Below are 14,290 nucleotides of genomic sequence, written 5' to 3' on the forward strand. Positions count from 1 at the left end.
CATCTTTCATGGGTTCCCACTCTGGCCCAGACGGCTCTTACCACTGTAAATCTATTCTGGGTGTAGCTGTCTATTTCTTTACGTAAGGATGGGGCCCTTTGTAGATTTGGCGGCATGTTCTCACGCCTCACTAATAGCAGCTGCTTTTGCCGCCTAGACTTCAGTCTGTGGCGGCTGGTATTTCAGGGGCAGGAGAAGAAGAAGAAGAATTCAATATGAGGAGATATTAGGTTAACTGATGAAAGGATACTATCTGATGGCTCAATGACAGGTCTCGTCCCAAAACAAACTGCACAGGAATGGCGTGGGGCCCAGCTGTCTTCTGACTCACACACTGAGTGTACATGATATAGCAAAGAGATCGCCTCAAGCTTTTAAGAGGTTTCACACAGTGTCTTGTAGCTGCATTAATGAGTAATGATGCCAAAGCTGCAGAGCAGGACTCATAGACTTTATATCAGGGATTCCAGTCATGTGGTCCAGAACCAGCCTGCAAGAGGATACAGTTTTTAAATAAAATACTGAGATATTCCTGGTGCGATGATGCCAGCATTACAACACATCGGATTAAAAATGCACGTCGATTTAAATTATTATTTTTTAAAATCTAAACAATGGTTTGGATCATGAAAAACAGAAAACTGTTATTTTCCTTACAACTCTCTAAATGAAGGTTTTATGACTTTCTAGATCCAGTGTGATCTGTAAATTGTAATATCCATGTAATGACACTCTCGATGAGTTTGGAAGAACTTAGGGATGTTGAAATTGCACATCTCAAGCTGTATAGCTTCTGTTTTCTAAACGAATGGCTCTTTTGTGGGCGACCTTGGCTCAGGGGGTTGGGAATCGCATCTGTAACCGGAAGGTCGCCGGTTCGATCCCTGGGCTCTCTGTCCTGGTCGTTGTGTCCTTGGGCAAGACACTTCACCCTACTTGCCTACTGGTGTTGGCCAGAGGGGCCGATGGCGCGATATGGCAGCCTCGCTTCTGTCAGTCTGCCCCAGGGCAACTGTGGCTACAACTGTAGCTGCCTCCACCAGTGTATGAATGTGAGAGTGAATGAATAGTGGTATTGTAAAGCGCTTTGGGTGCCTTGAAAAGCGCTATATAAATCCAATCCATTATTATTATTATTATTATTATTATTTATATGTGAAATTGAGCTAAAATTATTTTATACATTATTTGTTGTCTTTCTGGAGACTAATTGGGACCAAAATTTACACAGTAAACGTAACAATCTATTTCGTAATATTTCACATTATCGACTGAAACTATGAACTCGTGAGGAAAGGTTTTATTGAGGCCATAGATCAAGGAAGAAGGAAGTGGATTTTCCCATAGACTTCCTCCCAATTGGACTTCTCTTTACACCCTGAGAAACTGCATGTTAATGGCCATTAAAAACACTCCATGTTGAAGACACTTGCACTTGGGCTTTACTTTTTAGACGGGGGAGCTACATCCATGAAGCACATTTACTGAAGTGCGGCCTTGCTTGTGTGCCTGAGAGCTACACAAAGGCTACCACGGGCTGGTAGTGGTTTTATACAGTGCATGACAAGAAGCTAATAAAATGATGCCGACTTTATTTTTAAGTGCAGCCACTGAAAGAACGTGGCCTCCACAGTGTCGTTATAGTCATTAAGATTAGTGTGTGGGGTCATGTTGCCATCACCTTTAGCTCAGCAGAGGACGATCGGATTACCAGGCTGGATATCCTTAGTGGTCGTATCCGTTATCAGGGCCAGTCAGTGTTGACTGCCTGCTTGTGGTTGACTCACCATCCGAGCACGTCTGACTGGGGGAACATTGTGTCATAATGTGAGCGTGTTTCAGCAGTAGCGCTTTGTGGTTGTGGTTATAAGGTGAGTAATAAAGTGGGGTGTGGATACCCAGGCCATATAAATAGCAGAGGGTTTGTGTTGTTTACTGGATGTGTGTGTTCAACTTTGCTCAAAGTTTTGTAGTCTTTAAAAAAAATAAAAATTAACAACTTATGGTTCTCCTCTGTCTTGTCTTCCTCAGTGAGATATGAGGAACCCTGCAGGCCCAGATTGCTGATCAGCTGAGGCAAGCACTTGTTCCCACAGACATGGCTGACAGAGAGGGGCTGCCCATCGCTCCGGGACAGGTCTACATTGAGGTGGAATATGACTACGAGTACAAGGCCAAAGACAAGATGGTGGCTATCCGGCAGGGAGAGTGCTATATGCTGGTGAAGAAGACCAACGAGGACTGGTGGCAGGTGAGAAAGGACGAAGGCGCAAAGGCATTTTATGTGCCAGCACAGTACGTCAGGGAAGTGCGCAGGGCGCTCATGCCCCCCCAGAAACCCACCTTGAGGGCCAAGCCCGCCGTTTTGGACATCTGCCGGGCCTCCAATGAGAACCTCAACAGACCTCAGCCAGAAATGTCCAGCTTCGGACGCCCGTCGCCTTCTTCCACCCCCTCTCCATCTTCTGATCGCGTCACTCCGCCTGCACTGCCCAAGGATGCTAACCAGAACGTGGGGAGTCCCCACCACTGCAAGCTGGTGGCTGAGTTGGTACTTCTCCACAATAACAACAACCACCACCACCCCAACAATTCCACATTGCCACGGACGCGGGCTGATTCACCAACACCAAAATCGGGGAACAACCACAAAAGCCCGGATGGCAGCAAGACGTCCCCTCTGAGCGAGTTGCCTGGAGAGGAGCTAAACAAGCTCCGCAACGACTCGGAGTCTGGAGACGAGCTGAGCAGCAGCTCAACAGAACACATGCAGGTAAGCTGCTGCTTAATTTCTATTAGTAAGCCTTGCTTTGCGCATTTGTGCATTGCTTTGCAGGTGCACCAAATACCACACAGGGTGACACCTTTGGTTCTGTAACTGCTCCCCTCCCAGCAAAAGTGACTCACTCTTATGATCGCCATTCATTTTCTGTTTCTTTGTTCTCTCAGCTATGTTTTTTTTTTCCCTTTTCTGTTCACGTCTTCCTCTCTCCCTGGTTTATTTCACACTCTTTGCTCACATTTCCTCTGGGCCATCTGCAAATAGCTGCCCTCGTCCCAGTCACATTCTGTCATTGCGTAGAGAGAAGTTCCAGCTTCTTCATTCATCATCTTGCTTAGCTGCAATCGTTCATCAGCTGTGCATCATTTGCCAGTTCTGAGTAAACGCATCAACAGTTGCACGTGCTTATTAAAATCTGCTGTTGCCTTTGAAGCAGAATTTGTCTGGTTTGTACAGACGGAGTGGGGTGAGGGGGTTGCGTTGTAGTTGGGCCATTAACGACTAAATGGTTTTGCTTGTTAAATGCAGGCTTCTATAACTGAGTCTTCAGGTAGATTGAATATAAGGCTGTGCAGCTTTGTTGTCACTTTAGCTTTTCAAACACTTTTATGTTGCTGTACCACAGGAAGGTGTGTAAAGGTATCATTATAGCTAGGCTAATGCTTTGAGACAGATTATCTCTGCAAAGGTTTTGGTATCTGCAGAGATCTAGACTTCCTGACCTCCCCCCCAACACACACACACACTTTGAAATCATAAAATTTATTTCCTCCCTCTCCTTTCTTTCCCGTCCCACAGACTGATAACTCAGGCCACGAGATATGTCTCATCACTCTCAGACAGGGGGACTGTGGGAGACTGCAGGAACTGGGGCTTATCCTCCCTTGTCTGGAGCGCTGGTAGATCAAAGTAGGAAAAAGGAGGAGATTTGAAGACAGTGGGAGGCCATGTGGCTCTGCCTTCACGAGCCATTTTTGGGCCGGCCGTATCCAGGCAGGGTCAGCTGGTTCCAAGGTTCCAAGTGCTGCTTGTGTTCTTTGTTCCATGGGCTGCAGCAGCCTCCTCCACTGTTGAGTGAACAAAGAGACGGGCCTGAATAGAAACTAGGTCATATCTGCCGTGGATCAGTCTGTAGCCCCCGATCGCCCCGCTGCGGGGACCGTTGTGTGAGCGAGAACATGTGTGAGTGCGAATGCCATGTGTGATGCGCCATGTGAAGGAAAGTGAGAATGGCAGCACACCAACACAGTTTATGGCTTCAGAGCCACAGATGTACTGTTGGATGGCCAACGGGTTGGTGGGTCGCTATTGACATAACCCCCCCCCCCCCCCCCCCCCAAACAAAAAAAAGAAGAAAGAAAAGGGTTGCTTTCTGTGTTACTGCCTGTCTTCACTAAACTTTTGGAGTTAATTATATGCTTGGCCAAAATAAACACATTTCACTCTCAGGCATTTACATTTGCATGGGCAGCTCTTTGGGGTGGTTTTTGTCAGGCTGCAGTAGAGCTGGCGGGGCGCATAAGTAACAGACAGCAGACAGGATTTAGCCAGAGCTCCCCGTCAAGCTCTGCGGTGTCTGTAGTCGCCGGGGCAGGTGGAACCCACTCCCTCTCTCTTTGTACCTTGTTGTGTTAGCTTGTCCTGTTTGGCCTGTTGCCAGGCAAGTGAATGACCCTGCAGAAAGCCCAATTCTTTCAGCTCCTCTCCTTCCACTGCTTCCTGCCATTGCACGGGTACAAGCAAACTGCCCCCTGAAGAGAGAGAGGCAGAGGGAGGTTCCTGCTGAGGCAATATTGTATTTTAGAAGTTGGTTTTAGACACTTGTTAGTGCCAGAGTGGTAAAACTCACTTTTATGCGATTTGAAAAAAAATAGTTAATTGTATCCTTTGTGTTTACTTAATACAGTGAAACCCCGACTTACGAAATTAATTCGTTCCTGAGGGTCTTTCATTCGTCGAAAATTTTCGTAAGTCGAAGCACCCATTGCGCCTTTTGAGTGAACGATAGGCTATAGGCTAATTGCTAACTGCAACACTAATACGTCATTCAAGTGGAACAGCGAAGCGCAAGTACAAAAGCCAATTGTGGGCATTGTAGGCATTCTGGGCTCAGCCAATCAGAGCCAGCAGATTTTGTTAAGCGGGCATTTTGACGTAACACGGGCAGAAATATTGCCGTTAAGTGCCTTCGTAAGTTGAATTTTTTGTTAAATGGGGTATTCGTAAGTCGGGGTTCCACTGTATTGTGATTGAGACTTGCTAAAATATACATAAAATTATCTGATTGACCCAAGGTGGGCCACCATCGCACCACTATGACACCTCTGACCTTTGTGGCATAGATATGGCAGTGCTGTGGTGTGCAACATGGCATGTAGGCATTAGAGCTTTTGTGTCCACTGGGTTGCAGAGCGGAGCTGGTCCAGCATGAATCACGTGCTGGATCAGCCCCGCTCTGCATATTGCGATCTGGTGTGACTACCTTAAGTTTTTGTGGTGTGGCAGTGCATAGTATCCTGCTGGGAGGTGTCAGCTGCCAAGTGCCATGAAGAGTGTGCTTAATCTGGAACAGATTAGGTAGGTGGTGCATTTCAAATTAGCATCCACATAAATACTAGAATCCAAGCTTGTGAACACTCCATTTTAACAAGATGATAACTTTTATTTGCGTAACCTCGCAGCACTTTCAATGTTCCTCATCTCTCTCTTCCCCATAACATAACAAATTTTAGGGAAATCTGATTGTTTCATGTTCTGAAAGGGGAAAACAGTGGCCGATATATTAGCATATAGCCCATCAACAAATTTCCCACGTGTGGGACTAATAAAGGTTATCTTATCTTATCAACACTGAAGGCTGAGTAGCTCATTGACATACAGGAGCTTCTCTGTTAAGCTGCTGAAGCTGGTCTAAACGTGAGGTAGCAAACACTGTTGAAGCTGCAGTAAACGTCACAGTCATCTCAGATCCTCACTGAAGGTGCAAAACCATGATGTCATGATGTATCTCTATGGCAACGAGCATGTCCAGTGTCCCAGCATGCCAGTGCAGTGAAAATGCAGACTGCCAGGCACTAATACACTTGCTGTCAGGCTGTCTGGAGTGGCAGTATCATCTAATAAGACTAATTTTAACCCACTTACAACTTAAAGCCACCCAAGGAGGACAAACCTTGTCCACAAATCAGGTTATTAGAAGAGGCTAAAGCTGCAGTAACGGTACCCATCCACAAACACATTTCCTCTCCTGAGCACATCGACTCAGGAGCCTTTGAATGAATGGAGACTGGATGGGAGGATTCAAGTGCCAGCTGGCCCCCTCTTAATTGATTTGATTTGATGTGCGGGTGGCGATTAACGCCTCCGTGTCTCTTCATGCTTTCCTCGTGTAATTTGCTTATCTCGCCGGCTCTGGCAGAGACTGATGGTTCACTCCACGCCTCCTCTGCACCACTGGAGGTTGCTTGGGCCGGTGGTCACACAGCCCCATCCAAACCAACTCCCTTTTATTAACCAACCCTCCCCCTCCTCTCTCGTCTAGACAGCACAGCTACTACGTTCTTATTGGACGGGCAAAATAAGCCTCTTTTCCTCACTTCTCGGGGACCTCGCAGTAGGATCTGTTGTGTGTTTTCTTTTTTGAATTTAGCAAACATGTGATTTAAAGCCCTTTTTTCCACATAAACATCTTGGTTTTCTCTACGCTTACTCTGCTTTTATCTGTTGTTTTGTCTGTTTGTCTGACCACACAGTGTGTGTATCCCCACAAAGAAAGTTATTTTGAGTCAGGTTCCTCAGGAGTGCTTTTTACTCAGCTTCTCTTCTTTTTTGACTGGAAGCAGTTTTCTTTGTTCCAAAGCACTGTGACTTAATGAGCAGATGAATGCCACTCTGTGGGATTTTTGGAGAGGTCGGATGGTTGTTTTCTCTCTCAGTGGATGTGTCACACAGATGTGGTGGCCCTGGAAGTGTTTGGGTCTGTGTTTTTATGCCATGGAGTCGGCCAGCTGCCCTGCAGGCACTCACAGGTAGAAAGGCCTTAAAGCCCCCACCCTCACGCCAGGATTTATACCATTTGACACAATCAGTGTCTAAACACTGCTGGACCCTCCCTTTCTTTCATAATTCCAACACATTTGGCTGTTAAGTAAATCCTCACAGGCTGCACTCTCTGTGTCTGTGATGAAACTGGTAATTCCCTGAGATTACAAGATGGATCAGTCACTCCCATTAAATAAGCTGTCTTCTAGTATTGTGTTGTTGTTTTTATTTTTTTTTCTCCTCTCAGAGAAATCTAATTGAAGGGCTGCTGTGTAGCCACAGTGACATAACAAGCTTGTATGCATCCAGATGGATTCTTAGAGGGGTTAAAAATGAAAGTATGCTGCTGTTTTGAGGCCAGCGTTTGCCTGCCTTCAGCCTGCTTTGTGGTCTTTTTGCTTGCTAGTCGTGCCTGGAGGAGGAGAGATAGACGGGGGGAAGGCTTGGAGGCCCTGGACCCTGACTTTGCTGCTCGTACCCGGTTATGGGATGGCAAAGGCATCCCAGACAGGTACATTGTCATATTTTTGGTTAATGAGGAGATTAGTTGTAGCACGTGAGCTGTGAACCTCTAAGCAGCTGCCACGGTGAGCTGAGTGATCCAGAATAGCGACACTACAAGGTCACCATTAAAGATGGAGGAGAGCATTAAAAGCGGGTGTTGTGAATGTGTGAGCATATGCTGGGATGTCGAGGGCCTGCTCATTGCTGTTTCCTTCTTCCTGTGTATGAAACGCAGAGGGAAGCACGTGCACACGTTGGCCCCGTCCTCCTGCATTGTATGTTTGCTGACTTGCGCAACAGAGCAAAGTTTGGGAATGTGCATCAAGGGTTTAGCAGTGTAATGAAATATACCGCTACGTGCGGTTGCTTGAGACTCCTAAATGCACTTTGAAACTGCAGTCGCTCGCTGAAAGGTTTGATGAATTTACCGCTGTTATTTTGGTTGTGCTGAATCGGCTCATTAAAGTTCAGTGACGTGCGTTTTCTCCCACGTGAAGCAGAATGTGTGTATTGTTCTTAGAAAGGACAGTGAGGTGGATAGTGAGAAAGCCTTTCTGTCCCACTTGAGTGTCCTGGGAAGCTCTTGAGTTTACTGTACAGAAACAACCTGCTCTTAAACACACAGCACCACAATAACCTGCTAATTGCATGTTTTGCTAAATGGGCCCTTTGTGCGTGCAGCCTAAAATTATGTGCAGGGACTCTTTACAGCCAATTTCCAAATAAGCTGAAAGCTTTTGAAGAAAGCATACACTCTTATTACACAAAGACAGTAAATTCCACTAGATATGAGCGCAAGCAGTGCTGTAACCATCTCCTGTGCCGAGACTTGCTACCGGTCCGGCTGAAAAGGAGGCCCCTGCTTGTTTTCCAGCGCGTGCTTGACATTCCTGCATCAGTGCCTACAAACGCACACTCACTCACGGTGAGGCAACAAGCGAGTAAAATCAATGAAGGCTTGCTTTTCCCTCAGAAGTGCAGCACTAGACCTTTTGGTAATCTAATAATAAACTTGAGCAAACAGTGCATCTGCTGTGCTCATGTGAGCGTCTGTCTCTGCAAGTGCGTGCATCTGGCTGCATGCATTCTTCCTAGTTCTTCTTTTTCTCTCTTCTGTCTGGGCATTGAGGTTTCTCTTCTACTTTTCTGCCTCGCTCTGTCTCTCTGCTGCTCCCTCTGCTAAGTCAGTCTGCACACCTGTCTCTGGAGTTTAGTGAATGGCTCCTCTTGGTCCACTTTCCAACCTGTGACTAGGGCTGTTCGATATAACGATATATATCGGATGACGATGTGAAAACGTCTGTTTCATATTATGTTATCGTTTGTTTCGTGGTGTCGCAAAATCATCTGTTTACGGCAATATTTTTTTCATTGTTTTGATGGTCACTGTATAATTTCCTGAAGTTCTCTCTTTCTCTTATATTTAATATAGCCACACTACAGACGGACAAGTGATTGTTTTTATGCATTGTCGTTAGCAACAACGACGGTAAAACCACCGCGTGGCTCCGCCGTCCGCATGTTTATTTTCCACATAAACCTTTCACAATAAAGCTGAAGAGCCTGTTGAGATTTTTCAAAATAAACTGAATCAAGTGAAATAGAATGCAGAGTGTTTACGCATGAGAAGCTAAAAAGAGCTGTCAGGTGCTAAAAAAAAAAGAAAAAGCTTAGAACAGGCTTTCCCCCGCAGCACGCCGTGTAATAAATACGTAACACTCGACTCCAGGTACACAACGCCCAGCTGAAAACACTTCACGCAAGTCAAGTTGCCCGAGATTAACAGAATTTACAGAAAATGTAAAATTTTTGTTATTATATATCGTTGTCGGGACGATAAATGCCTTATATCGGGATATGAGATTTTTCTATTGATGTTTCTGATGTTTCTATTTATTTCTTCCTCCACATCCATCCCGATGCATGCCTCTGTGACGCATGCGCATGAGGATTATATCCACAAGCCCCAAGCAACAAGGCTTTAAGAAACCCACAATAGCTGATATTAAGGCTTGCTGTTATGGGGGATTGCTTGCTTTCCATTTTTCCTTTATTAATGTTTTGATATAAGAAGATTTCATATCAAGTCACAGTGTGCGTTCACATGAAAGGAGCCAGAGAGACCAATCTGTCATAAAGTGTCACACCAGTTTAATTCTTCTTCTTCCCCAATAAAGACGTCATTTGATGACCTCACCTAGTACCCTTAATGACGAGTTTTGACACCTCCATATATATCGATAAAGATGTGGTTTGTTGACCACAAGATAAGGTTCCCAGCTTTTTCAAGGTTAGCACATAGCTACATAGGCAGACATTATCCGTACTAACTTATGATGCACACCCAGTCATTTTGTTCAGAAAACAGGAAGGAATATGACGGAAACCGCTCACTTCAGAACAGAGGAACGATGGCATTGGAGGGCGTAAGCTGCTCGCACATGCACTCCTAAAAACAGGTTCAGACGTTAATCTTAAGAGCCTGAAAAAAGAAGGCAGCTGAACCTGTGAAGAGGTTCCTCCTCTCGTCTAAGAGGCCAAGAGACAACCCCCACTAGGGGTTAAATACCTGGCCCTCTCCACCTTTTCTTTCGAATGGAGGAAGCCGTTGGATTAGAGTTGAAATATCTCCACAAAAAGTCCAGATGCCTGTTTTTCCCCCAAGACCTGGATAACTGAGAACTGACACGGACATGTCAGGACATCAGGAGTTTTCAGCCCAAACAGTTCTGGGGATACCCTAAGGGTAACTACTCACTCGAGAAGTGCATACTCTTAGAGGCTTTTTTTCCCCGATGTTGAGCTCGTACTTCCAATAATCACTCCTATTAGCCAGCTAAAGATTGAGGGCACAATCAGACAACACACAGACCATGTACTAGGTTGGAGATCATTTGATATCTTCTTTGACTACATTGCATGTTTGCTCTCAGATGCCCATCTATCAGTTATGGCGTAGAGCAGGTGAAGGCTGCAGTGTATGCACAAATCCCTTTATATTAACCTGCAGAAGTTCTGTCAATGCTTGTTTCCTCATTTGCAGTTGGCATAAACAAAACCGGGCACAACCAGAAGTAACAACTTCTTTGTTACTGAAATGCATACATACTCCATGTGACCTTAGGCATTTCAGTAACAAAGAAGTGCTCTGCAAGAGAACATGTTATTGTGTCACAAGCTAATAGGGTTGCTGTCCTGTAGTGATTTCCTAGAAAACCATAATATTCTACATCTGCTCAGTTACTGCTCAGTTATTGGGAAAAAGCAGGTTATGTAGTTTATAATCATTTAACATTGGTTTTGCATTGGTTAGACGGCAACTTCTCCTTCAAGTGAGAGTGACAGGTTGGTTAGTGTTTAAAATCCATCGGTTGTTACTTGTCTTCATTACCTTGTGTTCTTCCAAGATGAGGTAATGAGTGTAAACTTGACATGTAAGTGAGCCGCATGTCACTGAAGAACAGAGCTGACACAGGAGAGACCGAAGCCTTGGCCTCTCTTCTGTCTCCCTTTTTAGTTGCAGTTCTTCGTATCCAGCATCCCTAAAGCTGCTCTGCCTGTCAGCCTGTGAGGCAGCGTGCTGCCTATTCATGTAGTGGATGACGGGGGTACATCACCTGTTTAATTTGCTCACTCCGGCTATCTCGCTCTGCTCGTCCTTGCTCCGCAGCTCTCTGTTGTTTAGCTAGTCCCTCGCCTGTCGCTCAACGTGTCTCTCTCTCTCTCTGAGCCTGGCTCACTGCTGTAGCTTGATGCACTGGGACAGTATGTACCCAGAAAAGGTAAGAAGAACACCTATCTGGGCTGCTTTTCATAACTCGGCTACATTATTTTTCTCAAGCTGCCTTCCTCTGGTCTTCTCTCCCCCTCTGGATCGTTCCCTGTCCATGCTTTCTCCTTCCCCTTCACTGTTGTTTGTAATCAATGTGGAAACCTCATTCCCTTCTGCCTGTGGCATTTCACCTGGAAACACTCAGACCGACAGCACCAACTGCTGTGTGTACGCTTATGTGTTTGATATGGTGCTGGGCACGTGTGGGTGTTCTAGTGTAGGATTTATTTAGAAAGTAACTTTGCCAGCTCCCCCTCTGCTGTGTTTTCCACAGAGGTCTGTTTGCACACAAGTGATGATGCTCGGGGCACTGGGCTCTCAGTGCGTAGTTACATAACTGATTCTCGCTGTGTCCAGAGCCTTTTGAACAGCTGCTAGTCCTTTACACCCTCCAGCCGCCTCTTGGTGTGGATGAGTGGTCAGGTCAAGCTATTCTTAAGAATCTCACAAATACTGCACTTTCTGTGTTGATGATAAAAACTGTATCTGGCAGCACACAGTTGCTTGTTGCAGAAAAGGAGGCTAAATTACCTAATTGGTTTTATTTTTGTTTTAAAGTGGACAAATCAACTAGGACCTAAATAAAACCATTGTTAAGTATACTGAATATTTCAGTCTCTAAATAAATAACATATGCTGTTAAGTGACCAGCGTGCTCAAAACTGCTGCATCTGTTATCACCCAAGGTTAGCAGGCTACATTAATAAACCGTGCCGGAGCAGTGCACAGGCACATTTATCTGCTAATTAGTGTTAAGTAACAGACTAATAGAGTGCTAGAATTTGCAGTGTTTTGCATCTGTGTTTGAGGTTTGTACTTGCACCTTGAGGGATCACAGTCAGCGCAGCGCTGAAGTGAAGCACCATCAGTATCCCACTGTTCTTGGCATTTTGTTTGTTTTTCTTCGCCCACGCTAGTTTCGCCTGCATAAAGACTGAATTTTGAAATCACGTCACCATGCTTCTAATGTTTACAATTCAAAAACTGTTTCTTTAACAGCTTTTCTATCCAAAATGCACAACTTGGCAGGTAATGGCGTTGCATGTAAAGTCAGAGTTTGGACTAATCAGTGTGTTATAAAAAACTCTTGCGGCCCTCTCGCCCTCTTCCCTGGGTTCTGGCTGCTCTTTGACTTGTTGCACTCTGTCTTTGAGTGTAACAGCTTGTATTTCTCAGCGATTTAGCGCAACACTGCAGCAATTTCCTGCAGATCAAAGACAATATTTGAGAGCCATCTGCTGTGTCTCTCTGCTCTCAGTGTTTTCCTCAGGAGACCTGCAGCTGGGAGCTGGTTGCCAGCGAGTGGGAGGACTGGTGAAAGCATCAGAGCGTAGGAGTCTCGAGGCATCGAGGGGCACGTATTGTCTTCGTCATATGCTGCTGCTATCATTAATTACTTAATGCAGCTGCCAAAGAGACAAAGTATGAGCAGTGAATCGATCAACGCCGAAATTGTTCTGCTGGCGGCTGTCTTGCCAGAGGTCATTTACTGTTAAAAGGAGAATGGAATTGGTCTGTCACATCATCTGGTGGAGTGTACAGGCGCATGGAAAGGTGTAGAGTTGTTGCTGTGGGCTGGTACAGTTGCTGTTTGACCTAACGCACTACAAAGTGCTGCAGGAGTACCTAAAAATACAAAGCAGAATCATTTTGTGGAGACAAAGTATGCAAGAAATAATCTAAATGTCTTTTATTGGTGTTTCATTGGGATGAAAACACCGTTTGTCACATTTAAAGAGATACATCAGAAGCTTACAAACTGATCAAAAATAATCTATTATATGTGTAATTATATTTTCTTTATGTTTCACATTCTGTCAGACTGCTAGAATATTATTAGTCAAATTATTGGGCATGAAGCCTAGCACTAGTTGACCTACTTAAAAAATAAATAAAACTCAGTAGCACAAAGAAGTGCTACAGTGTTGATTTTTTTTGGCACTGAGGTTATAGGCATTAGTTGAACCAGCTCTGCAGTGGGTGTGTAATCCTTTCTGTTCGTGTAGGTCATTTTTAGGCTCGCGGTCGAGCATGCGTGGCCCAGATAGTCGTTTACCCCTGAACCAACTTTCCAGAAACTGTTTTTGTCCCCAGAACTTTCCACGAGCAGCTGTCACCGAACAGAGATGCTACAGAGGGAAAAACAAAGGGGATACACAGGGAGTGGACACACTATACCGCTGTGGATCAGTCTGGATCCTTCTGCCAGCTTTACAGCTCTGTAACCAAACAGCAAATCCAATTTTAACACAGCCTCAGCACAAGTCCTATAATTGCTCTCAGATGGGCTTTCAGCTCAGTGGGGAATCCTCCAACCAAACCCTGCCTTAAGGGGATACAGTATGTGTGTCTGTACGTTCCCTCAAAGCTGACCAGAAATAGCTTACTGATAAAATATAGGCGTTAGGATGGTGATCAGAGTTCTCTTTAACACATGGAAGAACCTTCCAAGGCCAGGAGCCTTTCAGTGCCCTTGCATTTGATTGGCAGAGAGGCACTCCCGGTGTCCATTAATGAAATGGATATGTCTGCAGTAACGGATGTCTCAGTGCTCCCTCTATGCTCTGCTGGCTCTGCAGTGCTGTTGGCTGGGCTGATCAGCTCTTTTTATAAACAGGGGTGCACATAAGTGGTCCGGTGCGCATTCACTGTCAAAATAAAAAGACGCGCACCAGATAAGAAGTTGCAACGCGCGTTTGCGTACATAAGATTTTCTGGAGGAGGACAGACATTTGTTTAGAACTCTTAAAGATGTCAAGAAGCAATCTCCTTTAATCAGGTGTTCCTCCACCTCCAAAGAAATGTCAGAAGGAGTCCAAACCGCAAAAGAAGCGCGTATTCTTGGAAAAGTGGTTGCAGAAGGTGAGCTGGCTTCAAACAAATGATGAACGCACAGAGATGTGGTGCAGAATATGCCATGAAAATCCCAAAAACAGTGCCTTTATATGTACGCAAATGCACGTTGCAACTTCTTATCTGGTGCGCATGTTTTATTTTGACAGCGAATGCGCACCGGACCACTTATGTGCACCCCTGTTTATAACTGATTGACAGCTCGTTGGTTATTCTGTCAGGGAGAGATTAGAGTTTCCGTCATAAACGTATAGACTGGCTCGTGTTTAAAGTGTAGG

At 45.2% G+C, this 14,290-nt stretch overlaps 1 protein-coding gene across 5 annotated transcripts in view; it reads left to right on the plus strand.

Annotated features, from left to right (window-relative positions):
• arhgap12b (Rho GTPase activating protein 12b) overlaps positions 1-14,290 on the plus strand; it is a 63,786-nt gene that overhangs the window by 2,212 nt on the left and 47,284 nt on the right. For all 5 annotated transcript variants that reach the window (XM_026179146.1, XM_026179148.1, XM_026179149.1 and 2 more), the window contains exon 2: positions 2,032-2,773. In XM_026179146.1, the coding sequence (XP_026034931.1) occupies positions 2,099-2,773 (675 nt within the window). In that variant the 5' untranslated portion in view covers positions 2,032-2,098. The remainder of the gene's footprint in view (positions 1-2,031; positions 2,774-14,290) is intronic.

This window comes from Astatotilapia calliptera, chromosome 9, assembly GCF_900246225.1.
Source record: "Astatotilapia calliptera chromosome 9, fAstCal1.2, whole genome shotgun sequence".
NCBI classification, from domain to species: Eukaryota; Metazoa; Chordata; class Actinopteri; order Cichliformes; family Cichlidae; genus Astatotilapia; species Astatotilapia calliptera.